The 24,576-nt window shown below is 42.6% G+C and overlaps 2 protein-coding genes across 2 annotated transcripts; one reads left to right on the plus strand and one right to left on the minus strand.

Annotated features, from left to right (window-relative positions):
* Positions 1-1,109: 1,109 nt before the first annotated feature.
* Positions 1,110-13,742, minus strand: cbarpb (CACN subunit beta associated regulatory protein b; the record flags this gene model as incomplete). Its single annotated transcript, XM_083888772.1, has 9 exons — positions 1,110-2,649; positions 4,579-4,765; positions 5,811-6,084; positions 6,407-6,559; positions 6,889-7,060; positions 7,327-7,489; positions 8,456-8,517; positions 11,355-11,503; positions 13,695-13,742. The coding sequence occupies 9 exons, from the start codon at positions 13,740-13,742 to the stop codon at positions 1,110-1,112; spliced, it is 2,748 nt and encodes a 915-aa protein (XP_083744898.1).
* Positions 13,743-17,743: 4,001 nt separating this feature from the next.
* On the plus strand, positions 17,744-24,262 carry atp5f1d (ATP synthase F1 subunit delta). Its single transcript, XM_083888419.1, has 5 exons — positions 17,744-17,954; positions 18,788-18,941; positions 19,927-20,015; positions 23,899-24,028; positions 24,136-24,262. Exons 1-4 carry the CDS (start codon positions 17,838-17,840, stop codon positions 24,019-24,021), a joined length of 483 nt encoding a protein of 160 aa, XP_083744545.1. The 5' UTR covers positions 17,744-17,837; the 3' UTR covers positions 24,022-24,028; positions 24,136-24,262.
* Positions 24,263-24,576: the final 314 nt, after the last annotated feature.

The raw sequence follows: 24,576 nt of genomic DNA on the forward strand, positions 1-24,576 counted from the left end.
TCATACTCTGGGAGGAGTAAGTGGTCATATCCGTGACTAACAGAGAGTTAGTTCACATTAGAACGACGAGTGTCGCATGTCCTCTTTGAACCTGCCACGCTGTCAAGTTTCCCAAATTGTTGTTGTTCAAGCAAAGCAGAGACACAAACATAATTTACAATAAAACAAAGTAATAGAAAATTTAAAACACAGTTTCATAAAAAAAAAAATTAAAAAAAATCATGACTCATCATTCAAAAATACCTTCCTTCAAAGATCTGGGCAACAAACCCAACATTGTGTGTTTGCTATCCATTAAAACTACATTTTTATGAACCAAGACGCAACCGTAGCCCACTACTGATTGACTTCCTCTGATATTTGCTCCTGATTGTTGAGCGCACAATCAAACCATTTGGGGAGATTCAGACCCGTGGGTTTAAAACAAGTGATGGACGTCTGACCAAGCAACCTCTTCCATACGCAGTCGTTTAAGCCTTTCGTCAGACATGTTTAAAAAAGGAAAAAAAAAAAACAGAATAAACCAACACCAAGGGTAAAGAATGCCACATTTAGTTTCGATTTATCGACGGTCGTCAAGCTAAGCTTTGAGTGTATGATAAAAAACTACTCATAGCGTGATCACAGACCTCGCAGCTGCCTGTTTTGTCCAAATCAGTAGCTCTTTTCATGTCAAATAGCACCTAGTTTCACAGTGGGTCAACGAGTAAAGAGACTAAAGCGGCCCTCGGCTTCACTGATGCTTACACTACAGAGCAGAGACAGGACTAACAGCTGCAGAGACGTGGAAATAGAGACTACAGACGCGAAAACAATGGACAGACGGTTATTACTCAAACTATTATTTTGATATGTTCATGTGTTTACTGTAAACTGTAAAAGGGCGACAATGAACAGGTACTGAATGCTAACAGGCATAAAGAGAGGCTGGATGCATTACTGGATCAGTTTTATCTAATTATCCACAAAAATAGGTGTTTGATTATCGACTGATTTAAAGCATTTTTTTTGTTGGGGGTCTGGGTCACACCATTCGAATTGTACACAGAGACACATTTAATCTGAGGAAAAGGCAAATCAGTTGGAGTGAAGTCGACAGGGAAGCGGAGCTACACTGGGCTGTTGTCTGGAGAGGCGCGCGTGGCCGTCACCATCGCGCACTCTGCGGCCGTGTCCCTGGTCATGCGGAGGCCAGTGTACAGCCTCTCGTCCAGGCTAGCAGTTAGTTTGTCCGTAAGCTCTGCCGTGATGGTTTGCGGGCCGAAGCCCGAGGAATCGGGCGGCTGAGGCGGCGAGCGCTCGTCCGGAGGCTCAGGCGGGAGTCCTGACTGTTTGCTGTCCTCCTGAGGGTCAAGCTGCTCCCCCACCAGCCTTTCTTTTTTGTCTAATAGAGAGGGTGGATGATGGAGTGGAGGAGAAGAGGATGTGTGGTCCTCGGTGTCTCTGACGGCGATGGCCTGCCTTCTCTCTTTGCTTCCGTCCTCCGCAGTTGCAGGCTCTACCTTTGGAGTGTCAGGAACGCCGGCCGTCCCATCGCCGGTCTCCTCATCAGGAGCGCTGACGATGCGAGGCAGGGTGCTGTGGTAGCTCGTGTCCAGTGGGTAATTCACGCTCTCACCCCTCCGTAACGGAGTCCGTTGTCTCTCAAAGGACGAATGCAGGTGTCTGACGCCCGGGTCGCTCCACTGCTTGTGCCGCTGCCACTGCTTACGGAGGTGGATCCGGGACTTGTGTTTCCTCAGCGGCGACTCCAGCTGATCGAACTGAGGGTCGTGGCGGAGAAACTCGTGGAACAGAGCGTCCGTCTTCTCGTCGATGCTGTAGTCTCGTCGGTGTAGGGTTGGCGGCTGAGGTGGAAGTTGCGCAGCATCCCGAGGTGTGAGCATCTGCCCATACGGCAACCAGCTCAGCGAGCCGGCACCTGTTTCTATGGAAACTCCTCCACTTGCGCCCAACAGCAAATCGTCTTCTTGCTCCTCTTCAAACAGATGAGACTCAAAGCTGTCGCCGATCGTGCCGCTTCGCCCCGCATGAGTGAAGTGGTGCCTCTTCTCGTGTGCCGTGCGGTCCTTTGGGCTGCTGCTGCTGATGCTACCGCTTCCGAACAGTCGCAGATCTTCCGGACCTCGAGATGGAGCTTCTATCGATGCATAGCCGCTGTCCATCTGCAGCAGTTTACGAGTCCCTGTTTCTCCATCGTTGGCCCCTCGCTCTGATTCTGTGCTCGCCTGCTTCCTCTTTTTCGCCTCCTTCATGCCCCACTTCTCATCCACACTCATCAAAAAACCCTTGTCCTCCTCTCCAACCTCTGCTTCATCACCTAAATCCTGGGACGGGTAGCTCGGAAGCCCTCCTCTTTCTGCCTCTGCGCGTCCACCCAATGAGCATACGCTGTCAGCGTCGCTGCAGACGGAGTTCCTGTCATTGTTGCTACTGTGGTCAGAGGTGGCGTACTGTTCCAGGGATGCACGGAGGCTCCAGATGTCTCTGTAAAGTGACAGGGGATCCTGGGGATCTCGGGGGTCTGAGGGATATGCACCTTCCGTTCTTGCCGGGTTTAGTGCTTCGTCTTGGGGATCAGGGGAAAGGCCAATCACCCCTGGTCCTCCGTGGCTGCAGTGGGCCTCCACCGTCACCTCTACCTCTACCCTGCAGTGTGCACATCGGGATAAAGAGGAGAGAAAAAATGAAAGATATAAAGAGAGCGAAGGAGGGGAGGGGGGAGGGAACACAGACGTGCAGAACAAGTGTCAGTGCATTAACTCACACTCACATTCACCTGAGATGGCCGTGTTCACAGTGCATGAAATGATTTTCATGACTGGCAATGGGTGCTGGTGCATGTTCTTAAAATTCCCTGCTTTTAACTGCAAGTCAATTTAAATTGTGCACACTAATAAGTGTAAGTGTAGAACTTTCTAGCAGTTATTCAGCGCATTCTGTACGGAATCAGAGTGGGATCGTCATCAAAGCGATCGCAATCAAAGCCTTAACATCCAAGGCACTTCTTATATATAACCAACCCCTTATTTGTGTGTTTTCATCTGTAACTGATCATCAGAACTTGTATGCTTTGCCGGTTTACAACTGTCCAGATTTTTATCGGCTGCTTCTTACAGCTCAATAAACTACCCTCTGGAAAGGGCGACCAGAACAAGTATGGCGGACAACTCGAGCGTCTTTAAGAGGTTTATACACTACTACACTAATACACTACTTAATAGGTTGTAAACCGGCAAAGCATACAGGTTCTGATGATCAGTTACAGATGAAAACACACAAATAAGGGGTTGGTTATATATAAGAAGTGCCTTGGATGTTAAGGCTTTGATTGCGATCGCTTTGATGACGATCCCACTCTGATTCCATACAGAATACGCTGAATAACTGCTAGAAAGTTCTACAGTAAGGATTATCAAAATTATTAATTAACGACAGCATACAAAGACAAAATAAATGAATAGAAGAAGAAAGGGATCCAAGAGCTTATTGGGGAAGTTATTTTTGGTGCATAACCCAATATTCTGCAGAATCAAGACAACTGCATAAACTGCACTCTTAGAAATAAAAGTGCTAAGTAGAACCATATAAGGTTCTTCGGCTTGTCCTCATAAGAGAACCCTTTTTGGCTCCAGGTAGAACCTTTATAAAAAAGTTCTACCTGGAACCATTTTGGAGGGTTCAACCAAGAACCCTATTAAAACCCTTTATTCAGGGTCAAAAGCCAGGGTCTCTGGGTCAAAATGGTTCTTAATGGAACCATTAGTGTTACGCCCTTTCTTTGGCAAAGGGTTTTTCAGAAGCAAATGGTTCCAGGTAGAACCTCAGCCCTTGAAGAAGGACTCTTTTGGAACCCTTATTTCTAAAAGTGTGCCAAACTAAAATAACAAGAACTGACACGACCGCTGCACTTGTGTGGGCATCATCAGACCATGTTAGCGATGGAATGGTTTCATCTCCACTCTCCTATTTGAAAAAGTGCACACAGGGAATCCCCGATATCTGCCCCTGATCATTAGATTAATTTTTAACATTTAAAGACGTCTGTGTTAAATATTGTTTACGGTAAGTCAACATGGAGTATTTTGATTAAATTTTATAAAAAATGTTTAGGACCATTTTAAAGGACACTGATGTTAAATGCACACGTTCATGTTTAGGCAGAGTGGAGAACTGTATCAATATTAGGGATACACAATATTGGACTTTTTGCCGATATCGCTGGAGAATTGGGCTGATAACTGATACCGACAAATATGTTTTTCATACATATTTCGCAGCAGATGTGGATATAAAAGATCTTTATTGTGCAAAACAAATAAGCACCAAAAAACGCATAGCTGTGGGGGCGCTAGCATAGAAGTCAAAGAGGTAGCAGCTTTTTTCAGGCTACTATTTTAGTCATTAGTCGGATCTTGGCATGTTTTAAAGCCAATACCGATATCGTGCCGATAATATTGTGCATCCATAATGAATATACAATAAACACAACGTTTACATCTGTCTAGTTTCTGTGAAGAAATGAGTGCAAGGCAGCAAAGCAGTGGACAGGATGAATGGCAAGGGAATTAAAGATACCTGCCGAGGGAGGGGGGTGGTGTGGAGGGCGGTGAGAGAAGGCGTGGAGGCTGGCCGGGACGGTAGACGACGTCCTGCGTGCGGGCGATGTACTGGATGAGGTCTATGTGGTGCGCGTCGTTGTCGTCCTGGTCCATGCTCTCGCTGGCGGCTCGTTGCCGCTGGAACTGCCGCCTCTTCGGTGAGCCTGCTCTCACACCACATATACAGGAGAGCGAGAGAGTGCTGTGAGTTATACAGGTTGTGTGACGGCAGGCAAGAGTGAAGAAGTGACGCTTGATTCGGGAGAAAGCCTCCATCGACTGTCGAGGTCTCTGTGGGGGATTGAGGAGAAGTGTGTGTGTGTGTGTGTGTGTGTGTGTGTTTGTGTGTATAGGATGAAGGGGATCAGCAGGGAGGATTCACTCTGGGGCTCAAACCAACTTGGAAAGACCAATCTTTGCGTCACTGAGCCATCTGTCTTGTATGTTTGTGCGTTTGTGTGTATGTGCGAGACTATTTGCAGCCCAAAGGTATCTCACAGTTGGTCACTGGAGCCCCCTGTTTACCCGTTGTCTGTGTACCATGGGAGACTATATTATAATAATATACCCATTATTACTTTTGCTGATGTTATTATTCTGTGACGATTTAACACAATTTGTATGTTGCATACTTCATGTGAAAATGGGCTTTGTCAAGCAATACTATCAGATCTGACCGAGATAGCGCTTGTGTGTATACAGCAATATAGCATGGGCGGGTGGGGTCACAAATCATTTATATATGTTAAAACTGCTCACTTCTGAAACTCAGCCGTCTCACTTTTCTGGAACAACGTTGCTGTTGCCTACATCTGTAAAATCACTCCCTGTGTGCAGCACAGCGATAAACATCACTACACTCAGAAACGCAGAGAGAGTTGTGTGGAGCTGATCGCTGTGCGATCTCATTCAAACACAACAGGCCATATTTATATAACAAGAGGCTATGAACAATATATACAACTAGAGTTTAAAATGGGTACTGCAATGCAAATGTAAAATATTGTCCCCTCCTCCCCAGAAACTCGAGGTTGCCAGGTCGTTTTTGACGAACCACTTCTACACATTTGCTACACTTGTACCCCTTTTCCTCAACAGTATTTCAGTTGAACATGTGGGCATTTTATGTCTTAATACAATATATATTTCTTGATGCCATTTTATTTGCTCTACTGGCACAGACAATTTACACCATCAAGGATCCATTACCTCTGGTGTCTAGACTCGAGGCTCTCTGGCTGCTGTCCAGCTTCCATTTCTTGATCTTGAAGTAGGGACTAGCCCCCTCCAAACTAGCGTGGCGTCGCAGTTTCGTGAAGAATTGCAGCACCGGCCCCTGGCTTCCTGCACCACCACCACCACCACCACCACCAGCAGCAGCAGTAGCAGGAGGAGGAGGAGGAAGAGGGCCACTACCGCCCACCATGGCCCCTTCTCCAACACTGCTGCCTCTGCCCCGAGGCCCAGCTCCCATCATCTCGATCTGAGCAGAGACATAAACACAGTAAGGAAAAAAAAAAAAACAGGCCAAGAGTAGTGGTGTGTGTATAATCCTCTCTGGCAGTTATATTCCACATGGGCTTCCTTGTTTGGCCATCAACCATCACTATAGCTAGTCCTTCCTTGGGCGCTGTGACCCTCTAACGTCCATGTGGATGAATCACTGGTGAACTGACTTTGGAGGAACACATTCACTGACCTAAAAATGTGCAGCATACTCAGTGTTTGTGCGTTATTTGGACTTGTGTATTATCAATAAACTGCTTTTCAGAAAGAGTCATTACTGAAGTATTGCGATGACTTACAGAGGTGGAGGTGGGCTCTTTAGTGCCGAGTGCCACCGTGTTCTCAGTGAAGCTGGTGTCCACCATAGAGTTGAGAGTGTCTTCAGGGAGAGCACAGCTGGGACTGACACTCAGACTGGTCAGTGCTGTTTGTGGAAGGGGGCAAAGCATCGGCTGTGGGGAGGAACACACTCTTTAACCAAGTTCTCTGCAAAGATTTTAAATCAATAAAGTGGAATCACAATCTACCGTACGTTGCCATGTATACAATCATATATAAACACCCGCACAGTGCATTATAACACATTTAGTAAAGCAATAATGCAACTGTCTTTATACCAAAATGGGAAATCAATGAGTGAAGTCAGTTTAAAAAAACAGGCACATTTGCCTGATCCATTTTGTTGCCCTGACTCCGCGTGATGATGATGATGATGATGATGTCATTGGCCCGGATCAGGACTAATCGTGCCTCGAGACTAATAACAGGTTGTTGCCGTCACCTGGAAGATGGAAAGCGCCGATTTTGTGACAGGACGTGTCGTCATGGTGATGGTGTTCTCGGCTGAGTCACACTCGTGGATGGTTACGATCTTGAGGGCCGGGGGAGGGATGTGAAGGTGCGTGAGGCGGGCGTTCTTCAGGTGGTGAAAGTCACCCTCGGTCAGAGTGTACCTGCGGGGCAAAAAAAACAAAAAAAAACACACAAAATCCGATAAGATTCGAGCCAGATTTTATGGTCTTACACAGGAATCTGCATATCAGTTTCAGGACTTTAACTTTAAATAATAAGAGTTCACAGTGTCTAAGATGGATACAGACAAGTATATACTCTGATCTTCGAAGATCGGTCGTCTTGCGTGTGTTAATGTTAATAAAAATAAAAAAAGCAGAAACAGATTTGTAAATGTGGACTTGTGTTTATCAGTCGGGTCTCTGACCTGCGGCCCTTCTCCTGGGCTTTCTTGCCGTGATCGAAGAGCGCTGCCTCATTGAAGGAGACGCGGCGGCCCGTAGTGCCCGTGGAGAGGAAGCGCTCCGTCTCTTGATCGTGAGCGCTGCCCATTGACAGGCATTCTGACTCATCCACCCTGATGGTGATCGCTACAAAGAGGGAAATAAGAGATTCAAGGGGATTTAAGGAGAGATGGATGCAGTAAGAGCAACACGGCTAGGATGGTGTGAAGAAAAAAAAAAAAAGCATTTCCGTGTTTATTTGTGACTCACTAGTTTATTTGTGAGTTCCAGTTAATCAGTTACATCCTTAGACAGAAAGAAAAGAAGAAGTGGCGCTGAGTGTAGAGGCTATTTCGAGGTGTCTTTGAATGCCACGAGGAATACAATAGTGAGATGAAGGACCGTGGCGGCCCAGAGCTGTCGACTCAAGCCTCTCGTTGTCAATGCAATCTGCCATCTTCAAATGCGCCAACGAATGATTGGTTGTGTGATTGCACGCACTCTTATTCAAGAAAGGGTGCTGGGAAACCACCGTTCTAATTCAGTACTCGGCACATGGACTTTTAAAAGTGTCATACCTGCAGAATTGTCATGTGTCCTCATACTGGGACATACGTGATTGGTAGTTTTACCGAACTAAAACAAATCCTTTCCCATTTTGACTGACGTTTTAAGTGGCCAATAGAGCCACTGCAGCTATGAAACAGTATGAAAAAAAAAAAGTAATCTGAAGCCAAACCCACATCTGCTATAACATAGCTATAAAGCAGCCGACACAACTCCGGTCTCCTTTTAGAAGTGTGAATGCTGACTGCAGAACAAAAAGCCCCAAAAGAGCAGATGGCTGACAAACGGCTGCTGCCTTCTCATGAATAATTATATTGAAGTGTATTCACTGGTTCCAAAATAATAAAAATGTGTAACAGGAGCGGCGGCTACTTTCAGTTTTTGGGTCAAGATCACAGTATTTTAGTGGACAGGGACATTCCACATTTTGTGCTGATGCTATAAAAAAGACCCCTGCCAGCTTTTCCTGTCTCTATTCCACCTTCCTCTCTCTGTTACTCATCTCTTTATCTGTCCCTCTATTCCTCAATCTTTTATTTTTCTTACCATGGGTGGGCTGAGCCTCCTCCATGTAGGTGGTGTTGGTTTTTTCGGGGTCATCGCTGGCCCTGGGGGGGAGAGGGGAAACAGCAACGATCAGATCAATAAGATGACATGATTTCACGTGAAGTCTCTCTTTTATCTGTGATGCGATGCAGGCAGAGACACAGGTGACCTCAGGGATCAGCTGCACCACTGACCTTTTCATTCAGCTAGTTTACATGTCATGGTATGTGTGTTGGTTAGAATCTGGAGATTCAATACATTTAACTACTGTACAGATGTGACAGTATGATGTATTGTGATATCTGGGGTTTATTTCTCCCTTCAAAATAGTTTATTTTAAGAAAAACCAACAATATACACTCTTCTTTGAGTGAAATGGGCAAAAATCCTGCTGCCAACTAGTGGTCGGAGGCTTAAATACAACATGAAACAACTCACAGAAAGCCTCTGTCAAGTATATGTCGATATCAGCACAACACAGTATCACACCATTAAATATTACATTTTAGTGCATCGATTCTTTTTTTTAACAGGTTTTTCCATACACGACGTACAATGTATGTCAAAGGTCAATTAGGGGTGGGGGAAGAAATCGATTCACATAAGAATCGCAATTAAAATCATCCACAATTCTTCCAATTCAATTCATAAACTTCAAAAATCTATTTTGTTTTTAGAAATTTCTATTTTGAAAAATCACACAAAACACCAGTTTGTGTTATTTGTGTACATTTTATTTTTGTAACTTCTGGGAGAAAAAGGCAGCTAGCCTAAGCGTTTATTAATTTATTAAAGCGTAAAGTTATTTTTTTGTACAGTAAGTAAGCTTTTATTGGTTTGAATCAATAAATGTTAACTTTTGTCGTAAGTTTGCCTTTGTGTGATCAATCGAATCGAATCGTGAGACACCCAAAAATTCACATCGCTATGGTCAATGGTTTAAAACAATCAAGAATAAGCTGCTTCACTGAATATTTCCAAGTATAATAAAGGCCCCATTGTTTGTTGTACTATTCTGAACAGCTGTTAAACGTCCATATTGCTGCTTAAACGCCAGGATTTACTTGATGAGGCAGAAAAAAGAAGATGGAAGCTATTTCCAGCCATTTTTATCCCTCTAATTTCTTTGTGCAGAGATATAAGACGTTTGTGGGTGTGAAGTGACTTGAAGGATTCCTGCGTCCCACCCAGATCTGTGTTTCTCCTGCCTTTCATTTCCTCCGTGGCTGCCTCTTCTCTATACCTAGTCTGCGAGTGTGTGTGTGTGTGTGTGTGTGTGTGTGTGCGTGTGTGTTGCTGGGTTGCAACGCAAGATTAATCACTGCCGATGGCTGCTATGAAATCTCATTACACTCATCATTTGTACCAGTCTGCCAATTCTCCCCCCCCCCCCCCCCCCCCGGGCAAAGCCTCGTCTTTTCACAGCTCTGTCTGTTTATCTGTAAGCCAGCGCGCTCTCATACGTACGTACAAGTGCATGCGCTGATGAGCGCGGCTTCTTCAGAGAGGGACAAAGCAGCTCAAGGGGAATTAACACGGGCAAATACAAATACACAAAGGTGTTTTAATATCAGGTCTATGGGGGGGTCCTGACACTCAAACGAGCAGATACTTCCAATGAGAGAACGTACTGTTGCTTTAATAACACTCACATGAGCGGGCTGACACAATTATTGCAATACAGCTTCCTTTCATTTGTTTAATGGATCTGTGTAATTTGTGGCGGTGGAATCCGTGAGCGGGTGATGGGTTTGGGACTCGCTCGGGTGGCGTAAACAGGAAGTAGTTAGCTTCGGTTGTAATCGCAATAAGTTATCTCATCTGTTATCTGTGTCTAAACATTCGATATCAGCAGTTTGTGTGAGAGCCCAACACAGGAAGAATAATCCCCGTCTATGAAATTGTACACGTGTGTCTAAATGTAGACAAAACTGCATCTGTGATCTTCTGTTTTTATTAAAGCTGTGTTTTGCATCAAATGGAAATGGAAAAGGATGCATCATGGGAGTTTTGGAAGGAACTGGAAGAAAACACCTCAGTGGTATAGTATCAACAAACTGAGCTGAATGTCCAACTGTGTTGAAAATACAGTACCTTGCAAATGTTTTCTGTACAAAATAAAACCAAGTTCACTGTTTTAAGCATATTGAATTTGAATATCTATGGTCCGTAGGTGTGAGTGTGTGAGTGAATGGTTGTTTGTCTCTATGTGGCCCTGCGATGGACTGGCGAACTGTCCAGGGCGTACCCCGCCTATCGTCCAATGTCTGCTGAGATAGGCACAGCACCCCCCGTGACCCTCTGGTGGAGGAAAAAGCGGTAGATAATGGATGGATGGATGGATGGTTTATTTGCTCCTCTAACTGGGTTTTTTTTTAATTAAATGGTGCCATAAGAATGTGGCCAAAAACGGTTACTACATTCAAATTCAAAATGCCGAGGTCTTTAGGTTTCATTTTCTGACGTAACTTGCAACCCGTGGTTGCTCGGCAGCTCAGACTCTACTGACTGCAATGATTGGTAGACGGCGGTAGGTGGCGCCACATGCCAAAACATGATTTCAAAACATAAACATGATTTGCAGTCTGCTAAATATTTTTTTTAATGCAAATATTTTGGCTGTACTGTTGTTGTTGGTGAGTTCAGTTTGTTATATGAACATTATTCCTGAGTCTCTGTGACATATTAGGAGGATTTTATGGCCAGTTGCTTTAGATTTATTACATAATGCACCTTTAATCAACGCTGTTCACTATTTTCCAACATTTGATGGACACAACAAATGACCTATTCATTGAGAAAGTAATTTAATCAAGTGTTGCTGCACGACACACACTAAAGTTCAGCGTTATTAAACTGAACATTCTTCCTACATCCTACATGAGTTCTGAAACCGCACCTGTCACAGCATCGCCCTCCCCGGTAGCAGCGGCGGCAGGTGATGAGGAGGATGGAGATGAAGATCAGCGTTCCCACCAGGAGGATGGAGAGGATCACCAGGATGAGCACATAGCCATCTTGTTGCTCCTTGGCCTTGAATGGGATCTCCTGTCGCGAGGAAACGGGTAAATAAGAATAAATAAATCGGCGAGATCGATAGATAGATTAAAAGGAAGCTGTGCTGCACGGGGGACATTAGCTATTAGCTAATAAAAAAAGCTGAACCCCTCACTGAAAGCAAAGATTGCTCTTAGTCTTGATATCAACGCCACATATGAAGTAGGAATCGAATTGCAGCGTAATTCTGAGATAATTAAACATATATACCCGATAGTGAAAATGCAGCATTGCAGAAAAAAAAAACAGTTTGTTTTTGCGACACGAAATGCACGACACCTCAACGGCAGATGAGATTTACAGTTGTTTTTACCTTTGGCAGTAGATCTTAAGAGATTGATTTAATCCCACTGGCTGTTTGGCTCGCCTAAAATGAATCTATAAGTGCAACAGTGCAATTACTCAATAAGTGCCAGAGCTATTAAGCTGTCTGCAGCGTACCATAAGCTAAGGGAGAGAACTCGCAGGCAGGACTGAAGTGGAGTAAATTAAAACACACAAGGAGGCTCTGTAGAAGCTTTGTACCTCCTGTTTTTTTTTTTTACAAACAAGAACATTTAAAATCAGTTTACCAGCTTTAACTTTTACACATTTATTTTCTGGATGCAATTATATGGAAATGAAATCCACTTTTGTGTGTGTGATTTTCATAAATAATATAAAAAGTGCATCTAATCCTCTGGTTTGTAGAGTGAGACTAAGCAGGAAGTAACATTTTTAAATGAGTCAGCGACACCACTGATTGCAAAATCTATATAACGCAAAGTTGCGTCTGTCTGTCTGTGACAGGCATATCTTGCTGACCGTTAGCCAGATTGCCCTAAGACTTTGGATATGGTTTGAGCATGGCCCGATGGTTTGCATCCTTGATTTAAAAAGAATTTTTGAGGAATTTTTTATTTTTCACTGATTTATCACGCTACACCAGGCAGACAGCGGCTCATCAGCAGCAGCTGCGCTGTCTGGAGCGGGGGAGGTGGAAGTGAAGAGGCTGTCGTCACGGTGGGTGAGACATTTTCACACGGTTCACCACAGAACATGGTGTTTATACTATAAACGACAAGTGTCCATTCACCAATACACGAGTATTTAATATTTATTTTGCATTAGCATGCTACTACTTTGCGGCTAACTTGGCGAACCTGTTTCCAAAGGTAAGCTAGCGAGACTACGATTAGCATTGTCTTAGGGCTGACATAATACAAACACTGAAGCAACCTCATTAGGCAAATTCTTTTCATTTTCGATTAGCATTAGCGTAGCTCGATGTTGTGACAGTCACAAAACACAGTGTCTGTTAGCCTTTACGTTCCTTATCATGCATTACCATAACTGAAAAATCTTCTTCAGCTCCCACTATAGGAATACATACTTCCTACGGGCACTGCACAAGTGTAACTAAATAGAAGTCAATGGGAAATTGAGCCTAATTCTCACTTGATTTATAACGCCAGTGCTTATTTTTCTGAGGAGTTAATGGTCTCAATCACTAGTTTTGAGTGTCCTTCAATGGAGCATGATGATCGATTTAGTAAATTCTAGAAGTAGTAAAAGTAGAAGATAAATACAGCACATATGAGTGGATAGAACGAACCTCGGGTTTTAAAAACTGACATAAAATTGGTCAAATTGCAAATCTCAAGGCTTCAAAATCATAGATTGTTTTGCAACCAAAAGACCAGTTCAATAATATCATTAATGCAGTTTTAACATCAAAATAAAGTCTATTTCAAGTGATTTTCTTTGTACCCATATCAGCCGCAGAACTCAGTTCAAAGCTATCAGTAAAAATGATAAATGGCAGTTTGAACTGAAAGAATAGAGGGTTATGTAAAGATAACAGACTGTTGATATCAGAAAGATGATCTTGCAGTTGGAGTGTTACGTTGGAGGGGGTTTGAGAGGGAAACGTGTTAATAAGCACCGGACTCTGACGTCACATTGTAATTTCTCTGCGAGGGGGAAATTAGAGCTGAGATTAGATCAGAGATTTAATTATTTCAGGTCCAGGTCAGGATGTTCTCTATTAGCCAGTCAAACGATCAGAGGAGAACACGAGGCAAAAAGGATGGTTCTGGTCGTGACCTGGATACAACACTCACTCACTCACTCACGCACACACACACAACAACAACACGCGCCGGAAGTTTGAGAATGAGCCGGTGGTGAAAGGCAGACTTACTGTGGAGTTTTCTGGTCGGGTGTTCCAGACGGTAGACTCATTGCTCATGGTCCAGGCCAACTAAAGATTCCCCCTGAGAGATAACACACAACACACACACACAAACACACAGAGAGAGAGAGGAAATATCTGTTACTGCAGCTGTCCATCAAGTCTCAACGTCAACCACCAAAGTTACTGCAGTTTGTCAAATCCAGATACACTGTGCAAAAAGAGAATAATGCACATCAGAGCAGTCCATTAATACAGAACAGGTACGACTTGGCCAAGAGGAAAGGAATATGGCTTTTAACAAGAAGATTGTGTGTGTGTGTGTGTGTGTGTGTGTGTGTGTGTGTGTGTGTGTGTGTGTGTGTGTGTGTGTGTGTGTGTGTGTGTGTGTGTGTGTGTGTGTGTGTGTGTGTGTGTGTGTGTGTGTGTGTGTTCATCACTGGTGTGTAATAAGGATGGGTCTTATACCTCTTTTAAAACAATTTTTCTGCGGAATAAGATAACCAACTATGCGGAAGACACCAACTCGCATCCTGTCCCATGATGGTGGTGGTGGACATTTCTCTTTAGAGATTGTTGTCTGTCCTCCGTGAAGCATTTGTGTCACATTTACATTTTTTTTACCGATCCTATCGGAACTTGACTAAATGTTCTAAATTCCAGTGATTTTGGCCAGTGTCGTATCATCTCGTCCCTGATGGAAACCATTGCCTGCCTGTGTTAAAATGTGACATAAATGCCCACTGCTGCAGAAAAAAAAAAAAAAAAAAAGAACTTGTTGCATCGTAACCAGCCTTGACTGGCTCGTGCATGCGTTTGTATGCATGCGCCGAATTCCTCGGAAGATGCAAATGTTCGTATCTCGCCTGTAAATCGGTACCCATAATCCCTTTATCAGCCTAAAGACTCTCTATCTACCTCCCACACACACACACACACACACGAGTGCATGCAGTGAAAAGAGAGAAACAGGTCTTATCAAACACAGGCTTCAGTGGCTGAGTTCCATTACTGTGGCTACAATAACGCGTCCATTCGCACACATCATGGGCAATAACACTGCTGCACCAAATGCCAACTCACACACACACACACACACACACACACACACTAGATAGATCTACTCACCCAGCATGGGAGAAGCAACATGCCAGCAGTACTCAGGATGGGTTTTTGCTCACTGCTGCCAGTCAATGCAGCACTCAACTTCAGCACCACAGCCTGTCAAGCCACAGCTGAGCTCTGTGCTGCTGCCATGCTGCAAAAAAAAATACAAATCCCTGCATCCGCCGTGGAAGCACGAGAAGTGTGATCAGAACGCTCTCCTCTGCAGCACTGCACCCACATCCTGCTTCCTAACAGCCCAGTAGTCTTACCCTGATGGAGGGCAGTGCGCAGCAGCAGCAGCAGCTCTGGATGTGTGTGATTGTGTTTGTCAGGCTGTGGCTCGGGGAGTCTCCTCCTCAGCTTCCTTGCTGCATCCTGAGCGCCTTCACCGACACAGCCTAGCGTGAGCCTGAGCAGCAGCAGCAGCAGCAGCAGCAGAAATGTTGTTCCCCCTCATCAGGACTGGCCCACTGGCCTTGGAGCAACAGGACGGCAGTGCTGCATGGCTGATAACAAACATGCACACACATAGAGCACAGCAGGACGACTTGTTTAATTATTCAGTTGTTTGTGAGGATAAGTTTTGCATTACATAAAACGCCTGCTGCTGCCTTCAACAAATGCATTTCTTGACACTTGAACATGGAATGACGCCATACTTCATACACACATATATATATATACATATGAATACAATATTGATAGGCAATCTTACAACACATAGCTGCTTATGTGTAAATCATGGGTAAATATTAAGTCTTTTTTTTTCATTTTGACACTTAATTCTGTGGTCTTGCAGCCCTTGAAGATTGATTTATTGATTAGTTTCCTGAGCAGATGGTGGTGAGACATGGATGTCCCAGCAAAGGCTCTACCAGCTGCCTGGTATCACTCAGTCGATACAAATCGCCTTTTTTCCCCCTCCATTTAGTTCCATATAATTATTCCCCCAGTACTGCCTCCCTCCATTTAAACAATTTTAACAGAGCATTAACTTGTTTATATATTAAATACACATATATATATATATATTTCCATTCTTATCGGTGCTACAAGATGTGTCTTTTCTTCCTCCAGAACAAATATAAGGGCGCATCGGTTCAGCTATTTCCTTATGGAGGAGGTACAATCGCTGGTACAATCATTTTTAAAAAATAAATATATAAATAAAATACTGTGGTGAAATGATGGTGATAACGGAGAAAAGCGCTCCTGTCGCCTCGTGTAAATAAATAAACAATCCTGATATATTTCATGATTTCCATCACACACGCGCGCGCGCACAGAGAGAGGATTTGCGGTTTGCACAAAAAGACAAACATGAGCAAACCTACTCACCTTCTCTCTACTCCGGCTCGGTCCACGGATGGATGGATGGATGGTGGGTGGAAGTTTTTGGGGGGGAGGGAGAGACGAAGCCAGTGGCGTGAAAGTCTTCCCGTGAACACTTTAATGTGGATTTTAAAATCTAAAACTATTTATGAATGAAACCTCCGCGCGTAGGACACGCCCACCACCCAGTCAGGGGCGCACCACGTGACGCAGAGAGAGAGCGTGTGTGTGTGTGAGAGAGAGAGTGAGAAAAGAGAGTTTATTAAAAAAAAAAAAAAAAAAAAAAAAAAAAGGTCATCACCTACCCACTCTCACTGCATCATGAACGTAAAATTGGCAAAATGTCATTATTTCGGGATACATATCAGCAACTATGTGAGGCTTTTCCGATATAATGTGCCTTTAATCCCCATGTGTCAAACTCAAGGCCCCGGGGGCCAGATGTTGCCCACCACATAATTTTTTGTGGCCCCGTGAGTGATTAATTGGTCTTAAAAATCTGTGTTAAAATAGGTCTATGCTGCTTTAAGGCGTGTGTTGACCATAAACTACATTTCCCACAATGCATGGCGATTGGGTTACTCGAAAAGTGACACCACTAGATCGCAGTGTATCATTGTATATGCATCATGCGACGATTGAAATTGAATAAGTTATAAATACAGAAAGTTATTTAGCAATATGTTACGTAGTAGTAACCTTTATTTGACATTATATTTGGTTACATTTATTCTGTAGGACAGTTACATCTGACCCTTTGAGGGTAAACATTATGCTGATGTGGCCCTCAGTGAGAATGAGTTTGACGCCCCTGCTTTAATTGATCCTTCACACTGTATGAAGGCAATGACTTTGCAGGAAGTGGTTGGAACAAGTAGTGTTTGTTCTCGAGATGTTGACAAGATATTATCTTGGGGGCCCCTTTTTGTGGCCACGGGGGGCCTCGTGTCAGCTGCGTGTAGGTCACTCATGTCAGTCACTGGCTGGCTTCTATTTGTGAGGATATTGCCTCTTTCATTCCCCCCCACTCTGTATTTGAAACTCGGAAAACGATGTTAAATGACAGTTAAATTCTTACTATGTCCATAAAAGCTACATCCTGTTGATTTAACTGTTATAATAGTAGTTAAATAATCATTGTGTGACTATTATTATACACGGTCAGTTGTTTGTAGATGTTATAGTCACATTCAGCAGAGCAACTCAAACTGTGGCACGTTGTTTTAGCGCTCTCTAGTGGCAGTCTATGGTCAGTGACTTCCTCCTTGCACACATACAATACAGTATTATTATGGAATACATGTTGTGTCAAGTGGACAACTCTTCCATTGAGGTTGTTTAGAATTGAGAAAGCACAAAAACAGCATCCACATCAATGATACTTTAACAACAAATTAATATAAATGTATTAAAAAACACACTACACCTTTAAATACAGTTTGAAACAACAATATACGGTTTTAGAATGAACAATGACTATCTCTCATAACGATAATGTCAACATTAATTGATTTGATTAGATAAACGAGTTTCTTTTTAAGGGAACTTCACTTATTGACTACATTACCCAGCATCCTTTCCGCCACCTCAAAGGCTTATGGGTAGCTTACCAACGTCCTTGTCTCACCAAGCGCAGCTCACTGACCGCCTGCACGGAAAGGCTTGGGGATACCCGTTATTCGCTTGCTCTTGAATAAAACTACTGTTTCAGACATGATGGCAGCAAGATTTCTCCGCCGCGCTCTGCCCGCGCTGAGGCAGACTCGCTGTTACGCCGAGGCAGTTTCTGGTTCCCCGCAGATGTCCTTCACGTTCGCCTCCCCCTCACAGGTAGCTAGCTAACGCTACTGACGGCGAGGCTTCAGGGGCCCAGTCAGCCATTCATCTAACTAACTTGTCTATATGTGTCATGTGTCAGTTTATTTTCACAATTTGAAACTTACTGTGCATGTAGCAGTTGGTGTGTGTGAGAGTGTTAGCTGTAGTTTATACTCGCACGCAGTTTTTGTGGAGGCAGAGCTTGGCAGTGTCAATGAAGGGTTAGCGTAGCAAGCTAATGATAGCTAACCTAGCTGTCATTCATCGTCTTTGAACAGGAGTCTGTACTTGTACCATTGAAACAGTGACCCCCTTATTGTGACCTTTCACAATAAACGTGCACATCTGCACGCTTTTATTGTAATTTCTAAATTACATTTTGAAGATTTGAAGTGTGAAATGCAGCACTCTCTAACCTTGACACTCATGTCAGTGGTTGCATGCAGTAGTTGCATAGTTCCATTAGTGAAATGCAATCTGTTCTAATGCTATGTTTGTAATGTTTACAATTTGGCAGTGATTTCTATGAATGGACACTAGCTGTTGTTGATGTTCAGCTGTGGCTGGTTGATATAGTTTCCCTCAATATGATAAAGGGATACATACACTGGTATTGGGTACAGAAGGAATCTATTAAAGTCAAAATGCCCATTGTGTTGGCAAATTAGTTCTATTTGACCTTGGAAAAGCTGTATGAACTCTAAATCATGCTGAAAGGTCATCGTGGAATTCTTAACATCCTTGAATTCTTCGATGTTTACTCATTATCTGACATTTCATTCTATATCAGCTGACAAAAATGTACAATAAATCACCCCATGTATCTCTCCATCCCCACTCTCCAGGTGTTTTTCAAAGAGGCCAGTGTGAAACAGGTCGATGTGCCCACACTTACTGGTTCGTTTGGTATCCTTCCTGCCCACGTGCCCACCCTGCAGGTGCTCAGACCCGGCGTCGTCACAGTCTTCGGTGATGACGGCTCCACAGCTAAATACTTTGGTGAGATTGTGCTTTCAAATAGGGAATTCAATGATTGTCCACATGCCTTATTCTAAGGACTGTGATGTAAAACAAGTGCATTTCTCATTGCCACAGAAAAGAGGGGCATCTGAGTGAAGGCAAATTATAGGCTGTATTGATTGGCTAATAGGGCTGCAGCAAATGTTTATTGTGGTCGCTGTTTCTGTTTAGAATAAACACTTTTTACGTTATTAACACAAACAAAAAATATGGCGTGACTTATTACAAGGCTTGGATGAACACTTGATTGTAATTAGTGAATAAGAACATTCAGAGGGCTGTTATTTCTGTATAACAGACTGTTGTAACATGCAATAGACTATTGCTAGGTACTAATCACATGGAGAGCCTCGTGTGTATTATTGCACAAAAGGTTATTTTCACCAGTGTGTATCTCGTCAGAGACATCACAATGGTATATCTTCCTGATATTTAATATTTATGAAGAGCAGCAGACATGCCTCAATGCTTTTAGGTTAGCAGCAGCAATGTTCCAGGGCTGAGGTGGTGTAAAACATCAGGGTCACCTCAACACACTTAAACTCGGCTTTTAAATTGATGTCTGTTCAACAATAAATGACATAGATGAATTTTAAGAAATGACTTATTGTTGCAGCCTTATTTGTGATATGCATTGCTTTGAGAAATAATTAATTCCCTTTCTTTGATATTAATCTTGAAATATATGACCAACTTTAGTCACCAGACTTTTTAAAGTCAACAAACTTGCGTTTGACAGTTTCCATGTCTATGTTTTGTTAAATCTTTGGTTCATTGTTGTTGCTTGTAAATACATTTTGGTAGATTCACCTTGAGGACATGACTGAAATATTGAATGTTGAAAATACACTCTAAAACCACGACACGGTGAATGTGCTGTGTATATTACACAATGTTGATTTTTTTAAAACGTCAAAAGAAAAGATGTCATGTGTATTCACACTCTTTGTCTTTGTCTACACAGTGAGCAGTGGGTCAATAACGGTCAATGCCGACTCTTCAGTGCAGCTGCTCGCTGAGGAGGCCGTTCTCTTGGACCAGCTCGACATCGCAGTAAGTATAATGGCTTCATCACATCACTTCTACAGCAGAGCTTTATGTACAGTAACATTGGCCAGTATGAATGTGGAAAAACTCATGTAAAAGCTATTAAGAAAATGATTCAGTTTTAATGAATTCTTTGTTATATGGAGCAAAGAAACTAGAAAATATGCACATTAAGGACGCTGAATCCATCAGAAAATTACCTCAAACCGATAAATTGATAATCAAAATAATTGACTATTCATTTAGTAATTGATTATTCGAGTAATTGTTTCAGCCCTGCTGTTGAAGCATGCTGTGTCATACATAAGGCAATTTAAATAAGTTGGTTTGGATATTGTCAGTGGGGAAAAATTATTTCATAAGTGTCTATGTAGCTGCCTAACTTGCTGTTGTAGTGGTTTATTTTTAAAAAAGGCCACAAGGGGGAGTATCTGCATCTTTTAGGTCAGTTCTACAACCTTGTAATTTGATGTTGTTTTTCCCCTTTTTGCTTTAAAAATTCACTGAAAAGTTTCCTCCTGTCCTTGCAAAGACGACGTTTTCTCCCCAAAATATTTAGTTTAAGTGATTTCACCATTTTAAGAGCCTGGAGCATAATTACAGTTATTGTAACTGTACTGTGAACTGCTTGGTTAGGATTATAGTGACATTAATTTTCCCTCCATCCCATGCTGAAATCATACACAACATCACGAAGAAAAACTCCTGCTTGTAAACGGCTAAATGTTTAATTGGAAACCAGGCAGAGAAAAGTTGGCTGTGGACACAACAACAGAGTTAATGATGCAGTTAAAAATGCATCAACACCTTTGTGACACTATCGATCATAATTGTCATAAAGGTGTAGCATCTAATGCCTTGATAATTGACCTGATCACATTATGTCCTGCAGGTTTTCCCTGTAATTGGATGAGTTAAATACACGTTTGCTTCAATGACTTTAACAGCTAATGGTGACATTGATCTTTTTTTAATATCAAGTGTGTAATGGCTACGTTTGATTCTTATAGTAAAGATTTTTGATGACTTGAAAATGTTAGAGGTCAGTGTTTTAACCTGCCTTTGAACTTGAAGACCCTTTCAAAATGTCACAACAAGTCCACCTTCATATCATAAGAATTAAATAAATATAAATGGCATTAAAATTAAAAGAGAACGTTTTCTTGCTACTCATAGATGTGGGAGGGGGGGGGGGGTTGTTGCTGAATCAACACAGCATCTTAAGAGTTAACTTCCCTTTGGCCTTTGCATTCAAATTATAGCACTTAAAATTTCGATCAATCAAAGGCATGTTGTTTTTGTCCCATTGTCATAAATAATAAAACAACTACGGTTATACGGGCGGATTTCTTCACTCTGCACTTTTCTTTTTTACCTGAAAAGTCCTTGAGAGTTTGAAATCTGGAATGTTTCTACAGTTTTAACTCGACTGTGGAGGAGGTTAAGCAAACATGAAGTGCTGCTTTATTCTGGTGCTGTGTGGGTATCCGCTTTCAAGGCTGCTGTCATTATGCGTCAGGTTAAAGGGTTAACGTCAGTGTCTTCCTTTCTGTATGAATGTGTGTTGCATTTCTGCGAGGCGAATGTGAAAATTCGCATGTCGCACACCTTTTTAGATTTCTTTTTGCTGCTGTTGGTTTTGAAATTAGAAACCTGACTTTAACTTGATTTTCCAAAATGGTTTAACAATAACTAAAGATGACTTTTGAACACTTGACTTGCTCCAGTGGATACTGAAGTGACAGCAGGTTTCAAGATGGATTCGCTTAAAGGGACACTGTGTAGTATTTATGGGTTTATATAACCCAAAATCCACTTGTTTATACATATTATGTGCTCCTGCATTGTCTAGTCGCTGTATAATAGTTTTTGTTTCATTTTCATAGTGTTTCAAAAAGTCATGTTAAATAATATGGTCACGGACCGCGGTTGCATAGCCACTGTTAGCAGCAAGACGCCATGTTTCTACCGGAGCCTGTAAGGACAAACGCGAGAGAACAAATCAAGCGTCTCTTTACTTGTAGCGGAAGTCCCGCCTCTTCTCTCTCAGCTTCGTCTGCTACGGCCGCGGTAGCTCGCCCTCTCCCTCACCTCAACGAGGACATTTGACCAGCTGCGGATACCGTAGCGCTCAGGGAAGGGAGGGGGTGAGCAGAGGAGCAGTTCTTTGTTGTAAATTTCAGCCTCTCCTCTAGATGGCACTATAAACTACTTACTTCACCTTTAAGTTTTTAGCCATTTCACTTTAACACTGTAAGCCCTCTCGCCCCCTTATCGTCTTTATCTTTCTCTCCCAAAATAGAAATTAATATCAATTATAGTAGGCTAGTCTTTGACTCATTCTGTGGCTTTATCAGCTGTCTCTAATTCTTGTATCCATTGTGGCCTACTATAGATTCCTATTTTTAAAGTGTTTCCTGTATGCAAACTTGCACTGTTGAGTACAGCTTAAAAAAAAAAAAAGCTTTTCAAATAGAAATTGCTATTTTAATGCAATTAGGAAATGGCAAAGGTTGCAATTAATTTGTTCAATCACTGATTGTTCAGTGCAGATGAAGAACTATTATACATAAATGCCAGAAACATTTCATACCTGTAAGTTCTCATCTTGTTGCAGAACACTGATTTCTTTTAAATTCTTATCAACTCTTTGTTATACAAATAATTTCTGCAAAATGTCAGCCGAGTGTGTGTTAGTCAATTCCTTATGGATCTTTTCCGCGTTAATGACATTTCTGTGACACGTGTCCATATCCAGTTTGTGGAGGCATGCATAATTACTGACTGCTCGCCCCGGTTCGTCTCTCAGCAGGGACGTGGTCTTTGACTGCGGAGGCTTTTTCTCTGAACCCACTCTAGACTCCTTCCCTCTGTCTGTTTTGATGCGCTGTGCTGATGAGCACCTTCCAGCTCGTAATTAACCATCTGATCAGAGCTGCAGTCGTCGACTCCTTGTTCAAATGTCAGGCTCGTTAATGCCTTCGGCAGCATTTTTTATGCACTCGCCGTGGAGGTGTTCGTCTTTGACCTTGGGCAGTACTGGTGTCACTGTCAAGTTGACTTCATAGCTGTAAAAGAGTTTTGTCCCCCCCCTTTGTCATCTTCCACTTTGCAGTAACAATGCACATGGGCCCACACTGTTAATAAGGAGGGAAAGGTCAGTCACTGCTGAATTATAGCAGATGTGTCAATTCCCTACTGGGAGACCTTTAACTTCCAGCTATGTTTGGCATTTCTTGCTTCTAATCGCGACTGTGACAAATGGAGCTTTCAGAGCAAAGAGGCAGAAGGGATTTTCTCCTCACTTTGAGAGTCTTACTCCTTCGGCTTTTATGTTTCAGTTTGCCTTAGAACGTGTGGAGCGATGAGTTGATAATGGTTACTTGGACTGTGTGAGAAGTGAAGCAGCTATTAATCACCAAAAACAATGATAACAAAAGGTATAGACAGAAAATTACATGTTTGTGCATAAACAAAATCAATATTTTATTGTCTTTTTTTTCTCCCCTGGATAATAGTGTGATCAACTGATTGTTTCATTAAATCTCATGGTACTAATGGCTTTATACGTGTAGTGTTAACACTGGGATAGTTATTTTCAGGCATAGACTGTATAACGTATACTATGGATGTAGTTGTATCATCAAGATTTGCAATTAAATCTGTGCCAATTCAGTTTTGGAAACTGGAAATGCACAGGCAGCACCTGCAGCATATCAGCTGTCAGTAACAACGGTGTCCACTCATATGCCATGTAATCTTACTTCCTTGGTTTAACGCTTGTAACAAGAAGACTGCGTCCATTTTTATAAACAGTTTGGGTTTTCCGGAGTAAAAAACATTCAATGTTGTCTTGTTATTTTAATGTGTTTTGTTTTTTTCGTTCCAGGCTGCCAAGGCCAACCTGGAGAAAGCTCAGTCTCAAATGGCCGGCACATCTGACGAGGCAGCGAAGGCCGAAGTTCAGATCAGCATAGACGCCAACGAAGCCATCGTCAAGGCTCTGGAATAGACTCGTGGTATGACCGTCCTTTTGACTATTGTTCAATCCAGGTCTAAGCTGTACGACCGGAACAGTTAGATTTACTCAAATGCAGTGATGTTTTGCGTGTTCCTCCCCCTGTAGGTAATGTTTCCTGTTTGGAAATCAATGGTCCATCAGTCCACCTCAGTCGTGTTCACGTCCAGAGGCTTCAGTGCTTGCTTTGTACAGTGGATGAAATTAAAAATAAATTTATTTGGAATTACTCGGTCATGGCGTCTTTGGTATTTGTTTTATTCCTCTTCTCTTTCAAATTAACTTCTACTTCAGCTGCATTTTCAGAAGGTGTTTATTATTAATTTTAGAAGGAAAGGCAACAAAAAAAAGTGACCATCTCTTCGGCCAGTTCATTGCAGTGCAGTGTTTTATTTGTCTCTGCCACTCGGGGGCAGTAGAGATAAGCTATAGTTTGCACCAGCGCAAAGCACACATTGTGATTTACATAGACTTCTTTTCAAACCGCAGGTTTAAGGAAGGGACTGGTATGACTTTGTCATATAAGCAGTGCTGGATGTGATTTACTTT

Source organism: Microchirus variegatus (assembly GCF_963457635.1).
Source record: "Microchirus variegatus genome assembly, chromosome: 4".
Lineage (NCBI taxonomy): Eukaryota > Metazoa > Chordata > Actinopteri > Pleuronectiformes > Soleidae > Microchirus > Microchirus variegatus.